This window comes from Cavia porcellus, unplaced genomic scaffold (genome assembly GCF_034190915.1).
Source record: "Cavia porcellus strain 051 isolate PalLab524CR breed Dunkin Hartley unplaced genomic scaffold, mCavPor4.1 scaffold_27, whole genome shotgun sequence".
Classification (NCBI taxonomy): Eukaryota; Metazoa; Chordata; class Mammalia; order Rodentia; family Caviidae; genus Cavia; species Cavia porcellus.
In genome coordinates, this window is record NW_026947510.1 from 11,523,945 (window position 1) to 11,545,308 (window position 21,364).

Sequence of the window (21,364 nt, forward strand, 5' to 3'; positions counted from 1 at the left end):
TTTGTTCAACTTTGGTAGGTCATATGTGTCTAGAAATTTATCCATTTCTTCTAAGTTCTATAATTTATTCTATATAAATTTTCAAAATAATTTCTAATAATCCTGTGGATTTCAGTGGTATCTATTGAAATATCATCCTTTTCATCTCTAATTTTAAGAATCTGGGTCTTCTTTCTCTTGTTTTGGTTAGTGTAGGTAAGGGTTTATCAGTCTTGCTATCTTTTCAGAGAACCAACTCTTTGCTTCATTCATCTTTTGTGTTGTTTTTTACTCTCTATTTCAGTAACTTCTTCAAATCTTTATTATTTCTTTGCTTCTACTGGTTTGGGGCTTGGTTTCTTATCTCTCTAGGACCTGTGATGCATTGTTAGGTTGTTTACTTAACGTTTCTAAATGTTCCTCTCAAGACTGCTTTCATTCTCCCCCACAGATTATGGCATGTTCCATTTTCAGCATCATTTGATTCTAGGGATTTTTTAATCATTCATTTCTAGGAATTTTTAATCTTTCTCTGATTTCTTCAGAAACTAACTTATCAAAAGTATATTATTCAAACTCCATGTGTTGATGTAGTTTCTGTAGTTTCTCTTGTTCAAAAGAAAATCCATAAGGTAAAGAGACAGCCTATAGCATTGATGACAAACCTTTTAGGGTTTTCAGTGATACATACAGTTCGTGTACCATTAGTTCACTGCCTATGAGTGGAAGTTCTCAGACCTACAGAATGGGAAAAGATCTGTGCCAGCTACCATTCAGTCAGAGTATTAATATCCAAAATATATACAAAACTAAAATAATCAAAAAAGAACCCTCCATCAATCAAGGGGCAAATGACCTGGCTGAATAGATACCTTTCCAAAAAAAGTAGTATAAATGGTCAATAAGTATATGCAAAATTGTTCAACATTTTTAGCCATTAGAAAAATGCAATCCAAAGCTATATAGTTAATCTCTCTCATCCTAATCAGAATGGCTATTATCAAGAATACAAAAACAGTAAGTCCTTCTACACTATTGATAGAAATGTAAATTAGTATAGCAACTAAAGAAATCAATATGGAAGTTCCTCAAAAACTAAAAACAGAGCGACATATGATCCAGCTGTGTTACTCTTTTGTATACTGAAGAAATTAAAGTCAGAAAGCAATAGAGATACCTGCATACTTAGGGTTATTGCAGCACAATTCACAATAGCCAGGATATTGAGCCAGTTTATGTCATCAACAGATGGTAAAGAAAATGTACAATATACATAATGAAATATTATTCAGCCATAACAGGGAATGAAATCATGCCATTTGCCAAAAAAATGGATGGAACTGGATATCATCACCTTAAGTGAAATAATCCAGAATAAGAAAGTCAAAATCACATTTTCTGTCATATGAAGAACCTAGAAAAGAAAAAAGAAGATGACATAAAAGAAAATGAAGGCTGTTAGAGATGGGGGGAGGAGATGAGGGAAAGGAAGAGAGAATGAAGGGAGGGGACAGAATGAGGAATGGAAGTAAAGTATATTATGTAGCTCTGCTGTACCTAGATGTCAGAGAAAAACCCATTATCTGTACAATTAATATATACTACTGTAGAAGTCCAATTCCTTTTTTATGCATCTCTCCATGTTTACTCTACCACTATTAGCAGATCTAAGATGAAATTCTTAATTGTCATTCCCCAAAGCAACTTCTATTTCTAACTTTCATTTTATTATTACTATGTATTTATACAGTTAAATCAGTTAGTTTAATAACTAATAAGCAATTTTTCTGAAAGTTTTCACATGATAACTAACATCACTTCTGAATGCTTCTACATACATCCCAGGTATCCTTTTTAGTCAAATGTTTTAGCTTTTAAGGACTTCTTAAACATCCTTATTAAGATATTTTTAGCTTAAATTGTTTTTCTAAAAACTCATTTTCCCTTTTGTTTCATAATACTATGGGTTATTTTGTTTTAGTTGTAAGTACTTGAGGAGTATTTATCTAAAGATGTTTTCAGACTGCTTTGTTAATGGTGATAAATACTTCAAAAATTAGAGAAATTGGATTAGTTTTATCTAATTGCTCTTTTACTTTCTGTGATTACTAGTTCTTCCTTGGATTCTACCATCAATTGACTATTGCAGTAATTTTAGAAAATGAACATCGAAGGTGAACTGAGTTAAAACATTTTAAGTATAAAAAAGAACAAAAAGCTGGATGTGGTGCTGCACACTTACAATCCAGCACTTGACCCCAGCTGAGGCAGGAGGCTCAGTGTGAGTTCGAGGCCAGCCTGGGCTACATAGCAAGTTCTAAGCCAGCATGAACTGTATAGCGAGGTCCTGTCTCAAAAATAAATGAACAAAAAAGATCAAAAGTAGCCTGAGAAGTAACAGATTTTAAAGTCCATAAAAAGTAACAAGTAGATAAAAATATGACAATAGCTGATGGGGGTGGCACATGCCTGTAAATTGCAGCTCCTTGGGAAGCTCAGACAAGAGGACTACAAGTTCGAGTCAAGCCTGTTTGACTCAGCAAGACATTGTCTCAGTAGTAGAGCACTTGGCTAGCATCCCCAAGGCCCTGGGTCTAATCTCCGCCATCAGGGCACGCACACACATACTCTATAGCAAAGAGGGCAACATGTTACATGAACTCTCTATTGACTTCATGAGTCACGAACTATGTGTCCATTGGCTTGCTGTGAGTAAAAGCTTGATGCCCTTTTGCAGACTTTTGGTCCATCTGTTCCCTCTCATTTGTATTCATACCTTACTTTGTTTCAGGTCTTCTCTCATATCTAAGAAACACCGATGTGGCTCTTCTTCCTAGGTCGTGCTTTCTGTGAGCCTTACAATTGATTTCCTAAATAAAGACTTTAACATCTCCACCCCCATGTAGTAAATATCTGGAATTTCTCCTTACTGTAAGATCCATTTTACAAGGCCTGTCCTGGCGCCCAGGTCCTCTCTGGGATGGTGGCTCAGCTGCCTTTTCAGCCATAACATCTTTGATCTCTGGACCAACCCAAACTTTTCACAGAGAATTTCTTGTGTCCAGTCACCATATGCTTCTTCACAGGTCTGGCTCTCTTCCTGTCCCTCCCTGGAACCTTCTCTGTTCCTGTGGGAGCCCACTCCTATGACGTTTTGTGCTGTGTAGCATTCATCCCGTTCTTCATTGACGCGTCTATCTTGCACCTTAGAGTGTACTGTCTGCAATTTGGACTTGAACCTACTAGTACCACATATTTCCTTTAGTCTCCAAGTAAGTTCAAAGCTACTATGCAATAGTGCTTTTTAAAAATCACTGGGCAAGATCATGATATGACTGAGAAAAGCAAATATTCAAGCCAGAGGGTATGAATTCATGTCCTTTTCTTGTCTTCATGGTAATGGTGTGATATGGGATGTGGTGTCCAACATCTTTAAGAAACAGTTCCTTTTTCTTACAAAATGGAATAATTAATAAAAGTAATCCCTATAGTTTGGATTTGAGAACAAAAAATGGAAATATCCTCTCTCGTGTAGTGACAGAAACATATGAACAGCAGCAGTATTTTTATTGATGGTATTATTAATATGGAAGCTTCCATGCAGTTTAATTATTTTTCTGGGCTTCTCTTTCTATATCTCAGCCTACTCTTTCCTCTTGCCTTTTTATATTTTGTACCGTCTCTCTCTGTCCCACCATTTCTCCTCTGTGCATCTGTCTACTGTGCTCACCTAGATTTCTATTTTTTTTCTTCTTTCTATGTTCTTCTTTCTGCCAAAACTCCCATTTCTCATGTAATATTTCTTTGTCTAACTTTTGTTCTTATTATCATGTATAATAGAGCTTAAAACATGATTAAAGAATGCTCATCAAGTTCTCTTGATTTTACCGTAGCATATTTAGCTATTTCTACTGTATGTGTATAGAGCTATTTCTTTTGTACATGCAGAATTTTAGAATGATAGAAGTAGAGAGAACTACAGACATTCACCTAATCCAATTCACTCATTGTAAAGATGAAAGCAAATGCCCAGAGAAGTCACGAGACCTGCCCTGGACTCCACAGCTGATTCATGACTGAGGTGGTAGTGAAGAGTATTTCTGGGGTTCAGGCATTATTACTTCTTTGTCACTTTTGTTCCCCTTCCTTGGGTTTGGGTAAGGGCACCACCTGGAAGTCAGTTTGCCCTCAGCCTACAGTCTAGCTGATTGACTTTAAGTAATTTAACCTCTCTGGTCTTAAAATTCTCATTAGAGTATCTGAACACCAGATACTGTTTGTAGCACCTTTTTTTTTTTTTTATAATACTCCGTCTTCCTTCATTCTTATTTAAAACTATTGGATAGCCAGGGTTTTGTAAGTACAGGAGGACTTGAACTCTTGGGCTTGGTGGCCTTGGCATTTTTCCAAGTGCTACCCAAGATAGAACTTCTGTTCCTGTTGCTGTATTTCATTCTGTACAACCTCTTACGCCTGTGCATCATTTAGTCAAGCTATTTCTAATTAAAGCATAATGACTTCCTTGGCAGATCCCTGTCCTTGTGCTACAAGGATGTTTGGCAACATTTTTGTTACCATTTTTTAAAAGGTTGTAAGGAAATGAAATTTTTTGTTGAAATGTTTTCTTTGCATGACAATGTTGAGATAGAAAAATGTGACATTCTTTGTATCTACTTCCTGCAAGTTGACAAAAGGGCCACATTATTCGTCATGGGAGGGCAATACAGTATTAAGTATTCATGGAATTTTTTATATACCTTCCCACACCAGTTATTCATAATTCAAAGCAAATCCACGTCAAGGAAGAAAGGAATTGTGTACAAGTATCTTTATTTATGACTTATGGGGGATAAAATCCAGTAAATGACTATGTCTTTAAAATAACACTTGAATGTTCTTCAAATTTGTAGAAAATATTTCTACCTTTTTAAATAAATGGGAAATTAATTTTTCTCAGGAAGGCTGTTTCCTGTCTTCCTGAGCTACTATTATGTTTGCTGGTTCTCCACTGAACTGTAGGAGCTTTTTAATGTCTGGATCATGTGATTAATCTTCCCCCGCGCCCCATCCCCTGGGTACCAGGGATCAAACTAAGAACCTCACACCTGCCAGGCAGGCACTTGTGATGCTGACCTAAATCCCCCCAGGCATTCATGTGATTATTCCTAATAATAAATTGAATATAAGTTCCTGGTATTTTGCTTTTCATTGTCATTTAATACATTACATCACAACTAAGTGTGGTCCCAGCTACTCAGAAGGCTGAGGCAGGAAGTTGCTTAAGCCGGCCAGTTTGACACCAGCCTAGGCAACATACCAGGATCCATCTCAAAAAACAAAAAGATTTTAAAAATACATGGTACATCAAAATTAATTTTTGTCTGAATGTGGAATTTTCATCAATTTGCCTTACTATTGTCCCCCTAGTGCTAGTAAATAATCACTTTTTGTCGTTCAATGCCCAAGAACGTATTTTAAGAGCCTTGGCATCACTGTATTCCATTTGGGGAAACATTACAATAGTACGTTGTGCTTTAGCTTCCTGCAAAGGGACTTCTTATTGTGTGTGCTAAGAAACCAGTTCAAGGTGTGCGTGTAAAATGTCCAAGGGCAGTGGGTGTTCTACAGCAGTAAGAACTAGTTAAGCTCACTGATATCTAGCATTCTTCATCAGTTTTTAAATCTTTTTGTAGTTGCCTTTTAATGCTTCCGCTCAAATGCTATCATTGATAGTAATATAAAATAATACGTTTCTGATGGACCAGCACTAATGCTGAAATAAATCAAAACAGAAGTTAAAATTAAGCAATTTCTAATTGTCTTAGTTGTAACATTTTGTATTATTTCTATACACCAACTTGGATTGAAAAGAGTTTTCAATGCCTTTAAACATCTTCTAAAAGGAGATTTTCAAACAATCCCTGCAAGTATAACTATAGGCAATGTAGACTCTTTAAAAATTTTGTTTCTCCAGTGAAATGTTATATATAGCTGAAAGTATTGAATTAGTAGGTTTTTCTAGGTTGTGTGACTTCCTTTAGAGTACTACTTGCAAATATTTAGTAAGCTGTTAACTAAACCTCCCTCTAAGCAGTACTTTCCTTAAACATCAAAAAGTAGTAGCATATCACTAGGATTTAGTATTGACCTTAGTCCATACAATTATATAAAAATTCACATTAATTAATATGCAGAGCAAAAGAATAGGAATGTAGCTACCTGCTTCTTTTATGTATATAAAAGAGCTAAACTGAGTTATGGACAGATTTCTGAAATTGTGGGAAGATATTTTAAGCCATCTATTTCTTTGATATATTAGATACATATTTAGTAACTATATTTCTGATTCCTCAATATCTTGATAAAGTGAGATGGTAATTTGATTTGATTTTAGAAATGTTTATATTTTCTAACTTATTGGCAAAGTTTAAGAAATCTGTATTAAAGAATGAATGTCTGCTCATATTCCACTAAGAACAAAATTTCTTTTTTTAGGTATGTGTAGAGGAATATTAGAAGGAGATAGTTTCACTTCTTGTCATGTGCTAAACAAACAACTTTACTGAAAAGCACCTGAATTCTCTAAGCATAGCAAGTTGAGAGTTCAGAGTTTCCTGTTTAATTTGGCTTCTGTATTCTAGACATTGGAATGAGATTACAGACAATGACTGTAATTCTAGTGGGAGATTTGAAGGCTTTGTTTTAATTTTCAAAATGGTCTCTCAACTAATGTGTTTAACAGGTACAGTGTGAGTTACCATTTTGTCTTTTGTATTTTTTCTTCCGGACTCTGTCAAATGAACAAGATTTTAAGAGTAGGTTACGGCTCAACTCCTATGTTCCCAGAAACATAAAGTGATTGCAAAATTATAACATTTCAACATGACTCACAGAAAACTTCTATGTAATTAATACCCAAATGCATACAATCTTTACACCTTGTCCCTGAGGTTATTATCAATATTGCCTGTGATTGATGCGGAATTTTTAAACTATGTAAGAGGTGTACTCATGCATACAGTGCCAACTAGGAATGGTGCTAACATTTTAAAGACAACATTCCAGAAAATGAATTCCTGGTTTTCATTATTTTTTAATAAAGAATATAAATGTTTTCAGAAATTATATCCTAGAATTCACCCCAAAGAGTATTTTAGGAATCCAAACATTCAATAATTAGATCTCATTTGTTTAGAGTATACACCTGTTATATATGATTTTGCACAGAAGCCAGCCTTTTTATGAATAATTTGTATCTTTTTTACATAATTTGAGAAACCATATGCTTTACAGTGAAGAAAAAAGATTTCAAGTATGTAGTCATGTTAAACAGTCACAGCATGAGTCACTATATTAAAAAACAAAAAGTTAGTGCTGCCCTAAAATGACAAGAGAACTTAGATGACCTGGTGTTCTTTGAAATATAAAGTCATGACTGGGTAAAGGGGGCTGAAAGCGCGCTGGCGGAAGTGGCGGTATTCAACGGCTGTAGCCGAAGCAGTCTGCTTCTGTTCCTCTCGGTCTAAGGCTCTCGCTGCAACTTCGCCTGCTCGCTCTTATCCTCAGGAAGCCTAAACCGGCTGGGCTTTACTTTCCTCCTCGTGTGCAGCTGTGTCGTCGCGACTTCGCCACCATGTTCGAGGCGCGCCTGGTCCAAGGCTCCATCCTGAAGAAGGTGCTGGAGGCTCTCAAGGACCTCATCAACGAGGCCTGCTGGGATATCAGCTCGGGCGGCGTGAACCTACAGAGCATGGACTCGTCCCACGTCTCCCTGGTGCAGCTCACGCTGCGCTCTGAGGGCTTCGACACGTACCGCTGTGACCGCAACTTGGCCATGGGTGTGAATCTCACCAGCATGTCCAAAATACTGAAATGCGCTGGCAATGAAGACATCATTACCCTAAGAGCTGAAGATAATGCAGACACTCTGGCACTAGTATTCGAAGCACCAAATCAGGAGAAAGTATCCGATTATGAAATGAAGTTAATGGATTTGGATGTTGAACAACTTGGAATTCCAGAGCAAGAATACAGTTGTGTGGTAAAGATGCCTTCTGGTGAGTTCGCACGTATATGCCGAGACCTCAGTCACATCGGAGATGCTGTGGTGATATCATGTGCAAAAGATGGAGTGAAATTTTCTGCAAGTGGAGAACTTGGAAATGGAAACATTAAGTTGTCACAAACCAGCAACGTTGACAAAGAGGAAAAAGCTGTTACCATAGAGATGAATGAGCCTGTTCAGCTAACTTTTGCACTGAGGTATCTAAACTTCTTTACAAAAGCAACTCCACTCTCTCCTACAGTAACACTCAGCATGTCTGCAGATGTACCCCTTGTTGTAGAGTATAAAATTTCTGATATGGGACATTTGAAGTACTATTTGGCTCCCAAGATTGAGGATGAAGAAGGATCTTAGGCATTCTTAAAATTCAAGAAAGAAAAACTCAGCTATTCAAGAACTGCTTCTGAGATGCCAGCGTGTACTGAAGTCTTTTCTATTACCAAATTTGTACCTGAGTACATATGTAGATAATTGTTTTCTGTAAATAACCTTTTTTTCCCCTCTATTCTCTATACTTGTTTAAAAAGGTCCAGAGTTAAATCTGTTGTTAACCTAGAAATTACTGCCTTACTTAAATACTCCTGGTGATCTTTATAATAAAAGGGCTTGACTATTTTTCAATTTAAATAAAGTTATTTGAACTTTAAAAAAAAAAGAAATATAAAGTCATTATAAATTTATTACTTTAGACATCCAGGTTTGGAACCACATTTGGATTTTTGTCTTATGTTAAGTATTTGCATCTTTTTTTTTCCTAAAGGTTAAAACACATCAAATTTCTCATTGAGGACTTAACTTTGATTGTGTTTGTTCTCTAAGAGGAAGTCCACATAACCATTTAAAAAAAGGAGCTCCAGGAATTTCTCTTTGCTTTATAGTAAAAATCTCATTAATTATACTATTTAAATTAAATTTACAAACTGTTATATTTAAAAATAAATTATTTTCTATTGTTATTAGTTCCAAAGTCTTACTTTCTTTTTTTTCTTTGCAACTCAAATATTGTTTGTGCCATTAATAATTTTTTTCTTGTGGCTTGTCATTATTATTAAATATTTGATGTATCCTGTACTTCACTTCAGTATAGGTAATAGTAATCCAAACTATTTTATAATACACCCATATATGAATTTTTATTATTGTGAGATGGTAAAATACCATTTTATGCTAAGGTCATTTTCCTGTAGATTCCTTATTTTTAAGTAAGAAATATATATCAATAAGAAACATGTTAAAATATATTACATTTCTAAGGGCTGTCTTATATATTTCCTTGTCATGTCTCATTAAAGAGGAGAGCTAGGCCAGTAGAAGTTATAAAAAGGGACAAGATGTATCTCTCTTCAGTTTTAAGACTAATGTGAGCCGACTAAGAAGTGGCTGCCCCTTTTGAAGTGTTGGCTGTTGACATGCTGTAGCCAACACTTGTCCAATAGAGCTCTTGTGATGGTGGAAATATCCTTTATGCGTGTGCTGCTCAGTGTGGTAGCATTAGCCATGTTTGCCTAGTGAGCAGCTGAAATGTGGCACCTGAAAAACATTTGAAGTTAAAAAGCCATGCATGTGGCTTTCATTAGACTCCTTTCTACTCCAAGTGACCTCAGAGTTTCTTAGGAATGCAGAATCTCAGGATCTACAGAATTCACAGTTTAATAAGATTCTCAAATAACTTAAAGCTCATTTTTGTTTAGAAGAGCTGGTCTGAAAGGGCTTCTTACACAGACTTAGATGGTTAGACCAGATGAGTATTCCCGCTCCGAGGAGTCTCAGATTCTTTCAGTTCAAAAGCAGTTTATTGGAATTCACAGGGAGGTTAAGAATATATACATGGTAGTTAGATGATGTGTCAGAATCCATCTTTGCTGCTTAGTAGTTTTGAGTAACTTTGAGCAAAGCAACTGAAACAAACACTGACACCCAAAATTAAAGGAGAAAAGTTTTATCGTAGATCACAGTTTTCAGAGGTTTCAGTCCATAACTGATTTGCTCCAAGGCAGGCTGGCACGGCAGAGGGGTATCACAGAGGAGAAACAGTTGGGCAGACGGCAGCAAAGCAGTGGAGAAATGAAACAGCAGCAGGCTGTCTTTGCCTTTTATCCCTTTCAGGATACCTGCCCTCTGGGTGGTGCCACCTGTCCTGCGTGGCTCTTCCCATTATCCACACCCAGTACTACGCCATCCCAATCAGTGGAGTAATGTAGTAATCACACACACACACACACACACACACACACACACACACACACACAGGTAATACCACCATCACATACCGTAGATCCAGCCACCTCTGAAATGTGCAACCTATGGCCACACGAGGATTTGGGGGACATCTACATACAAACCATTCTATCAACCTATTTAAAGCTTGGTTCCTCATCTGTAAAACATGGATGCTAATAAAAGAGAACCTGCCTCACTGTTGTTAGATGAAGTTGCACAATGTAAGTGAAATGTTTACATATCTAGTAAACCCTGGCTTAACTCATATTGCTATTAATTCATATTATAGTTGAGCCCTGCTTAGACACAGACAGAGACAGACAGAAACTTAGTAGAGTTAGGTGGCTGAATATGTCTTTATTGTACATCTAAATGGACTTTTCAAATCTCCAACAATAGTGCCTGTTCTAAAGTAAAGAGAATGTGGAGTATTAATGGTGTGATTTCTGTCATGTATTGCATGTTTACAATTAAAGTGAGAAATAATGACAGCCTCTTTGAACCATAAAAGGACACTTAAATTGGAAATCTAAAACCATGGTAGCATCTCTTTCATCCCTTGGCATTTAAATTTCCCTTTCTTTTCTTCTGTAGTTTGCTGACTCCTCCAAACAGTCGCATAATTTTCAGATTCTGCCTCTCTTTAACTCACAGTTGTGACCACATAAGTGTATTTCTTCTCTCTTGGTTACAAGATTTAGAGGGATATGTTTGGCAGGCCTGCTTTGGAGAGCATCCAGAATTGTCTTTTCAGTAAATGCTATGTTTTAAAAAGGATGAACCCAAGGCGAGCTTAAACTATTAGTCACAAGCTCTCGTCTTCATTAAAGGGTCTAATCAGAGAACAAAGCTGGGTGGTGTTGGGAAGGAGCAGCCTCCTCATTAAAAATAAGAGCTCATACTTAAAATCCCTGTTATTCTTTAGGCACTAAAAAGATACATATTTATTGAATATAATTTCCAAAGTATTTTTCGTAATTAAGCTTTCTCTCAGCTTTGGATATTTGGTTTGTTTTACACAGACACACACACATACACACACACACAATATTGATATCCCTATCATTCCACAATGAACATTGTCATATCTAAATATATTTTTGCACAATTTTTCTTCTCATAGATTCAAAAAAATGAGAATTAATAAATATCTACTTGTAAAAGCATAATATGTATTCCCAACTTGTTATTCAAAAAGATACTAACTTAGACTTTCACTTTTTGAATTCCATTGCAATATTGATATCATTTTTAAATGGTTATTTTGAATGACTAAGGTATTATGTCATTTTCAAACATGAATATTTCTAATTACTGTTGAGCTATATTTTTTCCCTTTTTTGCCATTTTTTTTTATTATTTGCAATAATGTATGGCCAACTCTTAATATGTCACTTCTGTGCTGACAGGGATTTGTGGTCACTCATTCTCTCTGTATTGTCCTTTTGGGTATACATCTTACTATCAAGGTAGTACAACGTGGTGGTTGATGGAGAGTCTGGCTCCATTGCTTAACTAACTTAACTCTGTAATCTTGCCAAACATGCTCATTTCTGGGATCTTGATTATTATATGTCTCGGTGTAGATCTGTTTTGGTTGTAGCTGGCTGGAGTTCTGTATGCCTCATATATCTGAGTATCATTTCCTTTTTCTGTGCTTGGGAAGTTTTCCTTAATTATTTCTGTAAATAGCCTTTGTATTCACTTATGTTTACCCCTGCTTCTTCACTCACATTTTTTATTCTTAAGTGTAGATCCTCTTGTTGTCCTCTAACCCTTTATATTGTTAGTCCCCGTTTTCTTGTTATTTTTAAGAGATGTTTCCTTTCACAATGACATTGCAAACCTGTCTTCAAGTTTTGATAGTCTATCTTTAGTTTCTTTCAAGCAGTTTTGCCAGCTTTCAATGGAGTTTTTGATTTTCTGGTAATCTCTTAGGATCTGTTTCATGTAATATGAATATTATATATATATATATATATATATATATATATATATATATATTTGGTATTGAGGATTGAACTCATGGCCTTGTGCTAGCTAGCTTATGCCACTGAGCTAACTCCCCAGCCTTTTTTTTATATTCTTCATCAAAGGTTACCCTCCTTTTTCTGTGTTCCTCCATTTGTTAATCTGTGTCTTCTTGAGAGGTGCTTAGCATTTCTTTTATTAATCTTCTTATATCTTTACTTATATTAGTATTTCTGTTTTGAGTTCTTCTATGATGTTATGAAGATATTTCTTTATGTCAGCTGATGCTGCTTCTGAAATGCAGGATGTTGGCTCTTCTTATCTCCCTACCTGTGTGCCAGAAGGGGCTGGTGTCTGGCTGTCCCCCAGTCAGCACATACATGGTACCAACTCACAGGAGAACTTTACTTCTTGTTGACTTGTTGCTCTCCTCCCCTGCAGTCTGCAAATAGCCTATACTCAGTATTTTGTGTCTTTCACAGTGGAATAGACATAAAGTAGCACCAAATAGCCCTTTTCTGAGCATGTATGTACCCACATGGTCTTTACAAAGTGTTATGGTTTGGATCTAAAATGTTCCCATATGTTCAGAGATAAGGATTTTGGAATTTATCATTGGATCATCAAGGGTTAATCTGAAGTTTATAATCTGATGTAAGATTATAATCTGAAGAATTATTGGGAGATGATAAAGACTTATAAACTGGGACCTCACTGAAGGGAATTGGTCACAGGGACATGATCTTGGAGACTCTCTTGTTCCTGAGCCCTTCCTTTCCCTTCCCTCCTCACATAGCTTCCTGGCTCTCAGGATGTCTAAGCATAGACTGAAGCCTCGGGAACTATGAACCAACATAAACCTTCCCTTCCAAAAGTAGATTTATGGCCAGTATTTTGTCACAACAATGGAAAGCCAACTAATACCCCAGTGTTAACATCACACTTTTGTTTCCCCAGGACCATTTTCTCTCTCCCTTTCCCCACCATATTCTTCAGATAGAAAATTCAGCCTTAGCACAATTATATCACTTATCCAAGGTTGCCCATCTAAAATAGGTGAAGTTTAATATTTATTACACTACCCCCTTAAACACAGAGTACTTTAGTGAAAGCAAAGGCTGTATCCTTCACATTTAGCAGAAGAAGAAACTTCTGTTTTCTTTGGTGTTAGGCCGCTGTAGTTTCTATCTGGATGAAGTGTTAGTCCACAGCTTGGTGCCATTGGAAGGTGGTGCGAATCCTTCCACCATGTTGTGCTGCCCTGCCATGGGCCCACAGCAATGGAGCTCATCAGTCATGGACTGAATGACACCTGCATAAATGAACATAAGCCCTTCTTGTTTATAAATTAAATTTATCTCTGGTAATTGGTACAGTAACAGAAATCTCACTGACACAGAGATGAAAATTAATTGGAAGCTGAGTGTTTTGAACTGTCCTGTCCTCTTTGATCTTGTCCTGTGGCTTCACCCTTCCTTCCCTGTATCAATGTATGAGGAAAAAGTTAGTTCTATCTTTATTAAAATAATCTCAGCGTGCTAATGGGGATTAACTCCATTGTTAAAACCATTGTTTTCTAAATCCTCTGGGAGGTGTTTTTTACTCTTCAGATTGCACTTCTACAGCTGTGTTTTAGGAGAAACTAAGGCAATTTTTACCTAGAAAAGGTAGCTTTTAACTGATGGAGACGTCTTTTCTCCCATTCCAGAACCAGGCTTAGTTCTTAAGACTGGGAAATAGAAGGCGATATTTGTCACAGATGCTGCTAATAAGCAACTGAAAATTTAGTTCTCTCGGACCCTTCCTGGGGACATGCAGAGTGACACTTCTGGTATTGATGGAACTGAGCTTGGTTATCACTAGATATGAAGGGAGAACAATAAATAAACAGAGTATCTACCTTTAAAGTTTATTTCTATTTTCCTGACTCATAGATGTTCTGAAAATGCTTACAAAAGTGCCTTCATCTAAATGTCTCTGATATAATTGGGAAAATCAAAATATTTTTCATTACTTAATGCAGCCACTGGAATAAAAACTAAGATAAAAGTTTAAGTCTAAATAATAATTATTAAAAGATGTGCAAGTTTGGGAAATAAGTTCTTGTGCTGCATAAAGTTCCAAAAATAGACCTTTCAATTATTGTTGCAGAGTTACTGAAGCAAGGAATACTTTGGTTTATTATCAATATCAGTATCAATATTGTGTGAGCTATGTCACTTTAAGTCTGGCATATCTTTAAGTTGTCAGAGGCTGACAAACTATTCCTGTCAAAAGCCAGATAGTAAATATTTTCAGCTTCGGGATCTCTGCTGGAACCATGATTCTTTTGCAGTTGAATAGGCATCTCGGACAGCTTGCACATGACTAAGTGTGTGTTGAGGTACCAATAAAGTTTTACTTGTGGGCTCTGAAATGAACTTTCATATAATTTCACATATCGTAAGATCCTCTTCTTCTTTTGGTTATTTTCAATTATTAAAATTATGAGAGCCATTCTCAATGCACAAGCTATACACAAAGAGGCAATAGGGTTCACTTGAGCCCAGGACCTATAGTTGCTGATCCCTGATGCAATCTTTATGAGTAGAGCCCTGCAGGCATTTTTATACCAGCAAAATGTATTATACTTTCTACATGAGCCTGGCATAACATTTGGGAATGCACTACAGATGTCCTTTTATAGAAAGCAATTTTTTTGAGGTTTCTGAAAATTACACTTTCCAACACAAACATTAGCCTTTGTTCCTTTATTCAGTGTCACATTTAAATTTCTATCCAGACCTGAGAATGAACTTAAAATGATTATTATGAGATATACAAGGTCCTTGAACTCCTTTTGGCTGTTTTAAAAGGTCATTGTCTTCATGTTAATCAGGGGCCTGGAACATTTTGCTTCAGCTGCCTGTGGAAGGTATTATCATTAGGGAAATGGTCTAATTAAGAATTTGAGTGTGGAAGTGAGGAGGGGGTGGAGGTGAGTGCCTGGAGACCAGGAAAACTGGCAGGGCAAAATAACAGCAGTCGACAACAAAGAAAACCCAACCGATAATTATAGTCAGCTTCTTCCTAGGCCTGAATTCAAAGCAATGTGTCAGTTTTCTCATTTGAATTATTATATTCAGCTAATGACAGCATACTTGGTGATATGTCAACATTTTAATTCTGAGTGAGTGCTAATTGGGTATTTTAGTGCTGAAATTATTTGTTACTTAAAACACTGACACAACCTGAAATGCTCTGGATTTTTTAGTAACTCAGTAGCACATGTAGAATTAATTTCTCTAGATTTGCTTGCTCTATTCAAAATACATAAAGTCATGAATACATCCAAACTATAATTATTAGACTTCATGGTGACTTGATAGAGGTGTCTCCTGAGTCAGACTGTTTGCAGTGCAGGAGATTTGGAAAGGGGCTACTTAGTATTGTGAACTTCAACTGGAAAACCAAAATGACCTCTTTTCTTTCCTTCTGTTCCTGCCTCCAAAGTACAGATTTGAATTGAGGGCCTGCCCAGTCTAGTGCTGTCCTAGGTGCTTGGGGGCATCAGCCAAAGCAAATGTAATGTGTAGATTCTTAGTTTTTATTGTAATGTAGTTGTAACATAGAAAATTTATTCCTTTGTGTCACATTTTAAAAAGCAAATGTTGAAGCTTACTCTTTCTCTGCCAAAAAAAAATTGTTTTTCAATTCATCACGGTATAATATAATTGGAGGGGGGCATTGCTGGGGATTGAGCCCAAGGCCTTACACAATTTAAAATATTTAAATCAGTATCTGAGGAATTTTGATGATACACAAACTGAATTACACAGCAGTCACAAAGAACAAATACTATACAATTTCATGTTCTTCACATTCTCCCCTTCCCAAACTCTGGGAACCCGCATTCCATTTTGTGTCTATGAACATGACTGCACCACGGACCTCATGAAGCATAGAATCATGCAGTATTTGTTCTTTGTGTAACTTATTTCAGTCTGCATACTATCTTCAAAGCTCCTCAGAAACTGTTTTCAAATTTTTAATTACAAATTTTTAGTTCTCATTCACTCAGTTGATGCTTATCCACAAGAATCGACAATATTTTTAATTCCTTTCCAAAACATGTTTTCAAATATTGATTGAATCACCAGACATTTTCATTTTCTTTTAGCAAAAAAATTAAAAGGTTTGATTAATTGAAAACCCTTGAATATTAATGTGTGATTAGGGGAACCTCAGTGTCTTTGTGTGAGGCTAAGACACTATTTTGAGAATGATATTTTAGGTATAAATAATTGAAAGAGAAAAACTGAAAGATACATGATAGGAACCAAGGAGGTAGACCTTCTGCAGATAGAGAGGGGATACGGAAGGAGGAGAGAAGGGGAAGAAGATTAAGATGGAATATGTATATGTATAAGCTTCCCATAACTCATGTATTCATTATGTATCACAAACATTAGCTAATAAAAGACAACTTAGGAAAAAAGTCAAATGGTCCTGTTTTAAATTATGTTTAAAATAAATAAGAAGTTATTAAAAAGGAAAATGAATTTTTGAGGCTAACCTTAAAGAAAGATCCATTGCAATATTTTAAATTTTTCAGATCACCAAAGAAAAGATGAATAGGAAAGGAAATAAGTAATATTCCAACTGCGGCACTCTTTTTAATGTAAACTTTCCTCCATGCAGTGCCCATGCAACCATGTTAACTAGCACTTACAAAAAACTATAGCATCCTCCCCCTATGGTGGGCTGCCACACTGTGTGCATCCCCAGGAGCTGCCTGGAAGAATGAGAGCAGCTGGTTTTCTGAAAGTAGAAGGAAGTGAAAGCAACAGAGCTGTTAATATTAATTGCTGAGACCAAGTCTCCAGATGCAGTTCCAGCTGGGGAAATTATACTCCTGGCTGCCATCCCTTGGTTCTGTTGTCAGTAATAGCAAGTAGGAAGCCCCACCTCTCCAAATAATAGGTTTATTTTAATATGATTTAATTGACTACAGGATAGGGAATGTGGGGAAGTAGCATTGTATTTCTGAATGGTGTATTAATGAAACATGTGCTGAATGCAGACTAAATAGGTCCAGAAAAATATCATTGTCTAATGATCTACGTTCATGGGATGGCTCACTCAGAGCTCCACAATCCTGCTGGCTGTAGGCAGCTGGGGTCCACCGGTCCCAGGTGCCTCTCCTGACACTGTTTATAAATACTTCTTCACGTAGCCTTTTTTTCCACTTTGAAAAAATTATTAGTAAATGTTTGCAGCACACAGTGGTTACATTCATCCTGGGGGTTTGGTACATGCATATTACACATCTTAATCCTTTACTTCTTTTTCCCCTTCTCTCTCTCTCCTTCTTTCCTCCAACTCTTCCCATTTGCAAAAGATCTATCTCCCTGGTTCCTATTATCTTTTTCTGAAATCAGCGGGATGTGGTGCGCACGCCTGCAATCTCAGCAACCAGGAGGCTGAAGCAGAAGCACTGCCACAAGTTCAAAGCCAGCCTGTACTACAGAGCAGGACTGTCTGAAAATTTTTTAAAAATAAAAATCAGTATGTGTTTGTGATACATAATGATTGCATTCTGTGTGTAGTTGTTACTCATTATACAGTTCAATTTTATTTTATAATAAGAAAAATTATTGTTCTGTGTATTGTTATCTTCAAAGAACAAGATAAAAACTAAGAGTGTTACAAAAAGGAAAGGGATAACAACACAAACCTTTTTTCTTGATGAAAACAGAAAGGATAACATAAAAAGGAGTGAACTTACATAATGAAGTGAGAATTTCATATATTTTTGCCATATTATCTTAAACAAAATTACAAATGTGATAAGCGATGTACGGTGGGGCTCCAGCATTATGTTCTTCAGCTCATTGAAAAAGTTTACTCTTAAATATAGCAAAACAATAGCAGCAGCAGCAAAAACAAAAATATTCACTTGCTTTAACACCGAATCTCTTATCTTCTAGCACCGCCCAGATGTTTCCTGGTTTTTCAGGAAGATCACCATTTCTGACAGGTGCTATCTGGAAATGCTTATCAAACTATGGCTTTGCTGTCCACAGGCATTGCTGTCTTTCTCTGTACTCATCATTTTGTGTCTTTTCCCAAACCCTGGGATGCTCCAGGACTAGGTTTGCTCATGATTTCTCATGTGTAGGAAATGTAGATGTTGTATTTGTAGACAATCCACAGAACACTCACTGAGGCTAATTAGCTATCATAATTTTACCTGCTTAATACCCAATATCTTCCAAGGTTTGATATGAGAGATCAGTGCCTTTACTTTTCACTTACTCACCAATATTTATTATGGTACAAGACATTTACACAAGTAAGCAAAACCCGAGGAATTTAGGGAAAGAGTTTGGATTTTGTTTTACGTGAAATGAGAGGAAACTTAAGTATTTTAAACAGAGGAATGGTGTGGTCTGACATGTAGCACAATTCATCTGGTCACTGGGCGACAAAGGGTTGGGAGTGAGGAATAGGTGCAGAAAGTCTAACAAAAGGAGCTGAGGAGCATGGGAAAGATGAATGATTTGACTGGAGCAAGAGTGGTGCAGGGGAAAGAATAGGCAGTAGTATTTTCATAGAGATGAGTAGCAACACAGCATCGTTTTTGCCCTAGAAGCATTCATTGAGTTTCTGGTATGTGCCAAATTCTGTATGAGATACCAGAGATTCAACAGTAAAACAAAACAGCATCAATCTCTGCCTTCATGCAGCTCCCAAGTAGTGAGGATAGTTAGAATATCAGTAACACACACGTGCGCGCACGCACACGTAGGTGTGCAGATAGAGGGTCAGAAAGCAGACAAGAATACTGGCTACTTGATAGATTGCCATCTTCTATGCTATGGTTATTTCAGTCAAATTGCTACCTTTGACATTGAAAATGCTCAAAGATATTTTGGGGACAAACTAAAAGATGTGCCCTGAATCAGAGTTACCAGGGCCAAGAAGCCACTGTTTCCCCAAGGGGATCCTACAGGTTTCCAGAGTCCATCCTGAGAATCCACAGAATCACCAGACTCTGCTTCTGCCTCTGGGTTGTACTGATGTGTTTAAGAGTACCTTGTTAAAAAAAAAAAAGAGTAGCTTGAAAGCTTTTAAGTATAAATATAAAATATAGCATTTCTTCTATAATTGAAAAAGTTTCCAAGTAATGGCTATGTTACAGAAAGATATTACAAATTCTGGAAAATAGCCTAGAAATTTTGTATTTAAATATTTCAAGAGTAATATGCATATGGTAATAAATAGATAAGTAAACACACAAACAAAGAAACTTAAACCCTTTATAAAAGGTTGAAAATGGAGCCAGAGACAGCCATGCAGAATGGGAGGAGAAGCAAGAACCCAAATAATGCCTTCCCATGAGCCAGCAGGTGCATGGGCTGGGAGACATGAACAGTGCACACACACACACACACACACACACACACACACACTCACTCACTCACATGCCAAGTAAGCAACTGGCTGATTTGGAGGAACTCAGGCTGAAATGATAGCAACTGAAGTAAAAAAAAAAAAAACACACCACAATGCTTACATTGTTTGATGGACTTTGCAGGCCTAAAGCTGGTACTCTGAACATGTGTTTGGAGGATAATAATATGCATTATAGCAAACTGTGGGAGATTTCCTTCTGTCTTATTTTTGAAATCCAACATTATGTCCCATTTCATTGTTTTGTTTTATTCCTGTATTTGGTAACCTGAGCAACTATTTTAAAGATAGCAATATGTAATATAAAAACCATTGTTAAATTCCTATCCCATTGTTTTGGAAACATACATAGCTATTATTGTTCCTCGTTGTCATTGTTTTGCTTTTGTTGTTTTATGGAGGGGGTTTGTTTGCTTCTTGATTTTTCTATGTTTTCTTTTTTCTCCTTAAAATAAAAAATTAATTAATTAAATTAAAATTTTTAAAAAAGATTGGAAGTGGAAAGCTAAGTCCCACCCATTTCTGGGCTTAAATTCCTCAGTTCTCTTCCCCACAGGCAATCACTGTTACTGTTTGTCTTAGTGTAGCAGTTCTCAATGTTGGCTTTATGGGGTTTTATGTTTCTTGTGGTACTGGATCTAACCCAGGGCCTTCTCACTGAGATACATTCTCAGGTTTATTTTATTTTATTATTCTATTTTTATTTATGTTTATATTCATTTGTGTGTTTGAGATGGGGTCTCAACAAGTCACTTAAGTTGTTTAGGCTGGGCTAGAACTTGTGATCCTGCTGCCTCAGCCTCCCTGAGGCTGGCTATATGCAAAGTTTCAGAAGACACTGTTACTGTTCCCTGTTCCCAGAAGTTCCGATTAAATTGGTCTACAATATATCATAAAGATTTTTAATGCTTTCCTTGGGTTTTTTGCTGTATAGCCATCTAAATGTTTTAGAGAGCTGTATACTAATTATGTATCACAAAGATGAACTAATAAAAAAGAACAGATAGTAAAGCCAAGCCACTAGAAGGATCAAAAACATTTCCTAGAAAGAAAATTTATTTTACAGTGAGAGAGATATAAAACCCATGGATCATGAATAATATCTACAGCTTTTAAATCTCACTATTTTAATTTTTTCTAATTAAACACATAGTTGCTATTTTTACGATTTGCAAAAATAGATCTTTAATAATCTTTTTCTAATTATAATATTGAAAAATACTTCTACTGGTATGAAATATTTTCAACATTTAGAAATCAGTTATGGCCAGGGATATTGCTTACCTGCCTGCAAGCAAAGGTTGTGAGTTCAATCCCTGGTACCAAAACAAAAAATATAGAAACCATTATTTGTTCTCTGTTAGTTGGTTCTAAATACCCTGTAATACTTTCATCCTCTTGAGTGGTTTTACATTGTCTTGTTATGTTTGATGCCATAGTATATGAAGACATACTCAAATATTCCTAGGAAAAAGACACTATGGTAACTACTGTTATGTCGGGTTATCTTGGGGTAAAACACTATGTTGCTTAAATTGTTCTGTTCTGACCTATGTCCTCTTGTTGTCCTGTTTTCCTCTGTTGTTATGTCCTCTTTTATCTTAATCTCTTTTATTTTTTAAATAAAAAAGAAAGAAATTATAATTATAAAATTAAAAATATGACCAAAATATG

At 36.3% G+C, this 21,364-nt stretch overlaps 2 protein-coding genes across 9 annotated transcripts in view; both read left to right on the forward strand.

Moving 5' to 3' along the window:
* Positions 1–21,364, forward strand: part of Cacnb2 (calcium voltage-gated channel auxiliary subunit beta 2) — a 342,332-nt gene that overhangs the window by 197,352 nt on the left and 123,616 nt on the right.
* Positions 7,445–8,709, forward strand: LOC100719559 (proliferating cell nuclear antigen-like). The gene has a single exon (XM_063237882.1). It carries the CDS (start codon positions 7,613–7,615, stop codon positions 8,396–8,398), a length of 786 nt encoding a protein of 261 aa, XP_063093952.1. The 5' UTR covers positions 7,445–7,612; the 3' UTR covers positions 8,399–8,709.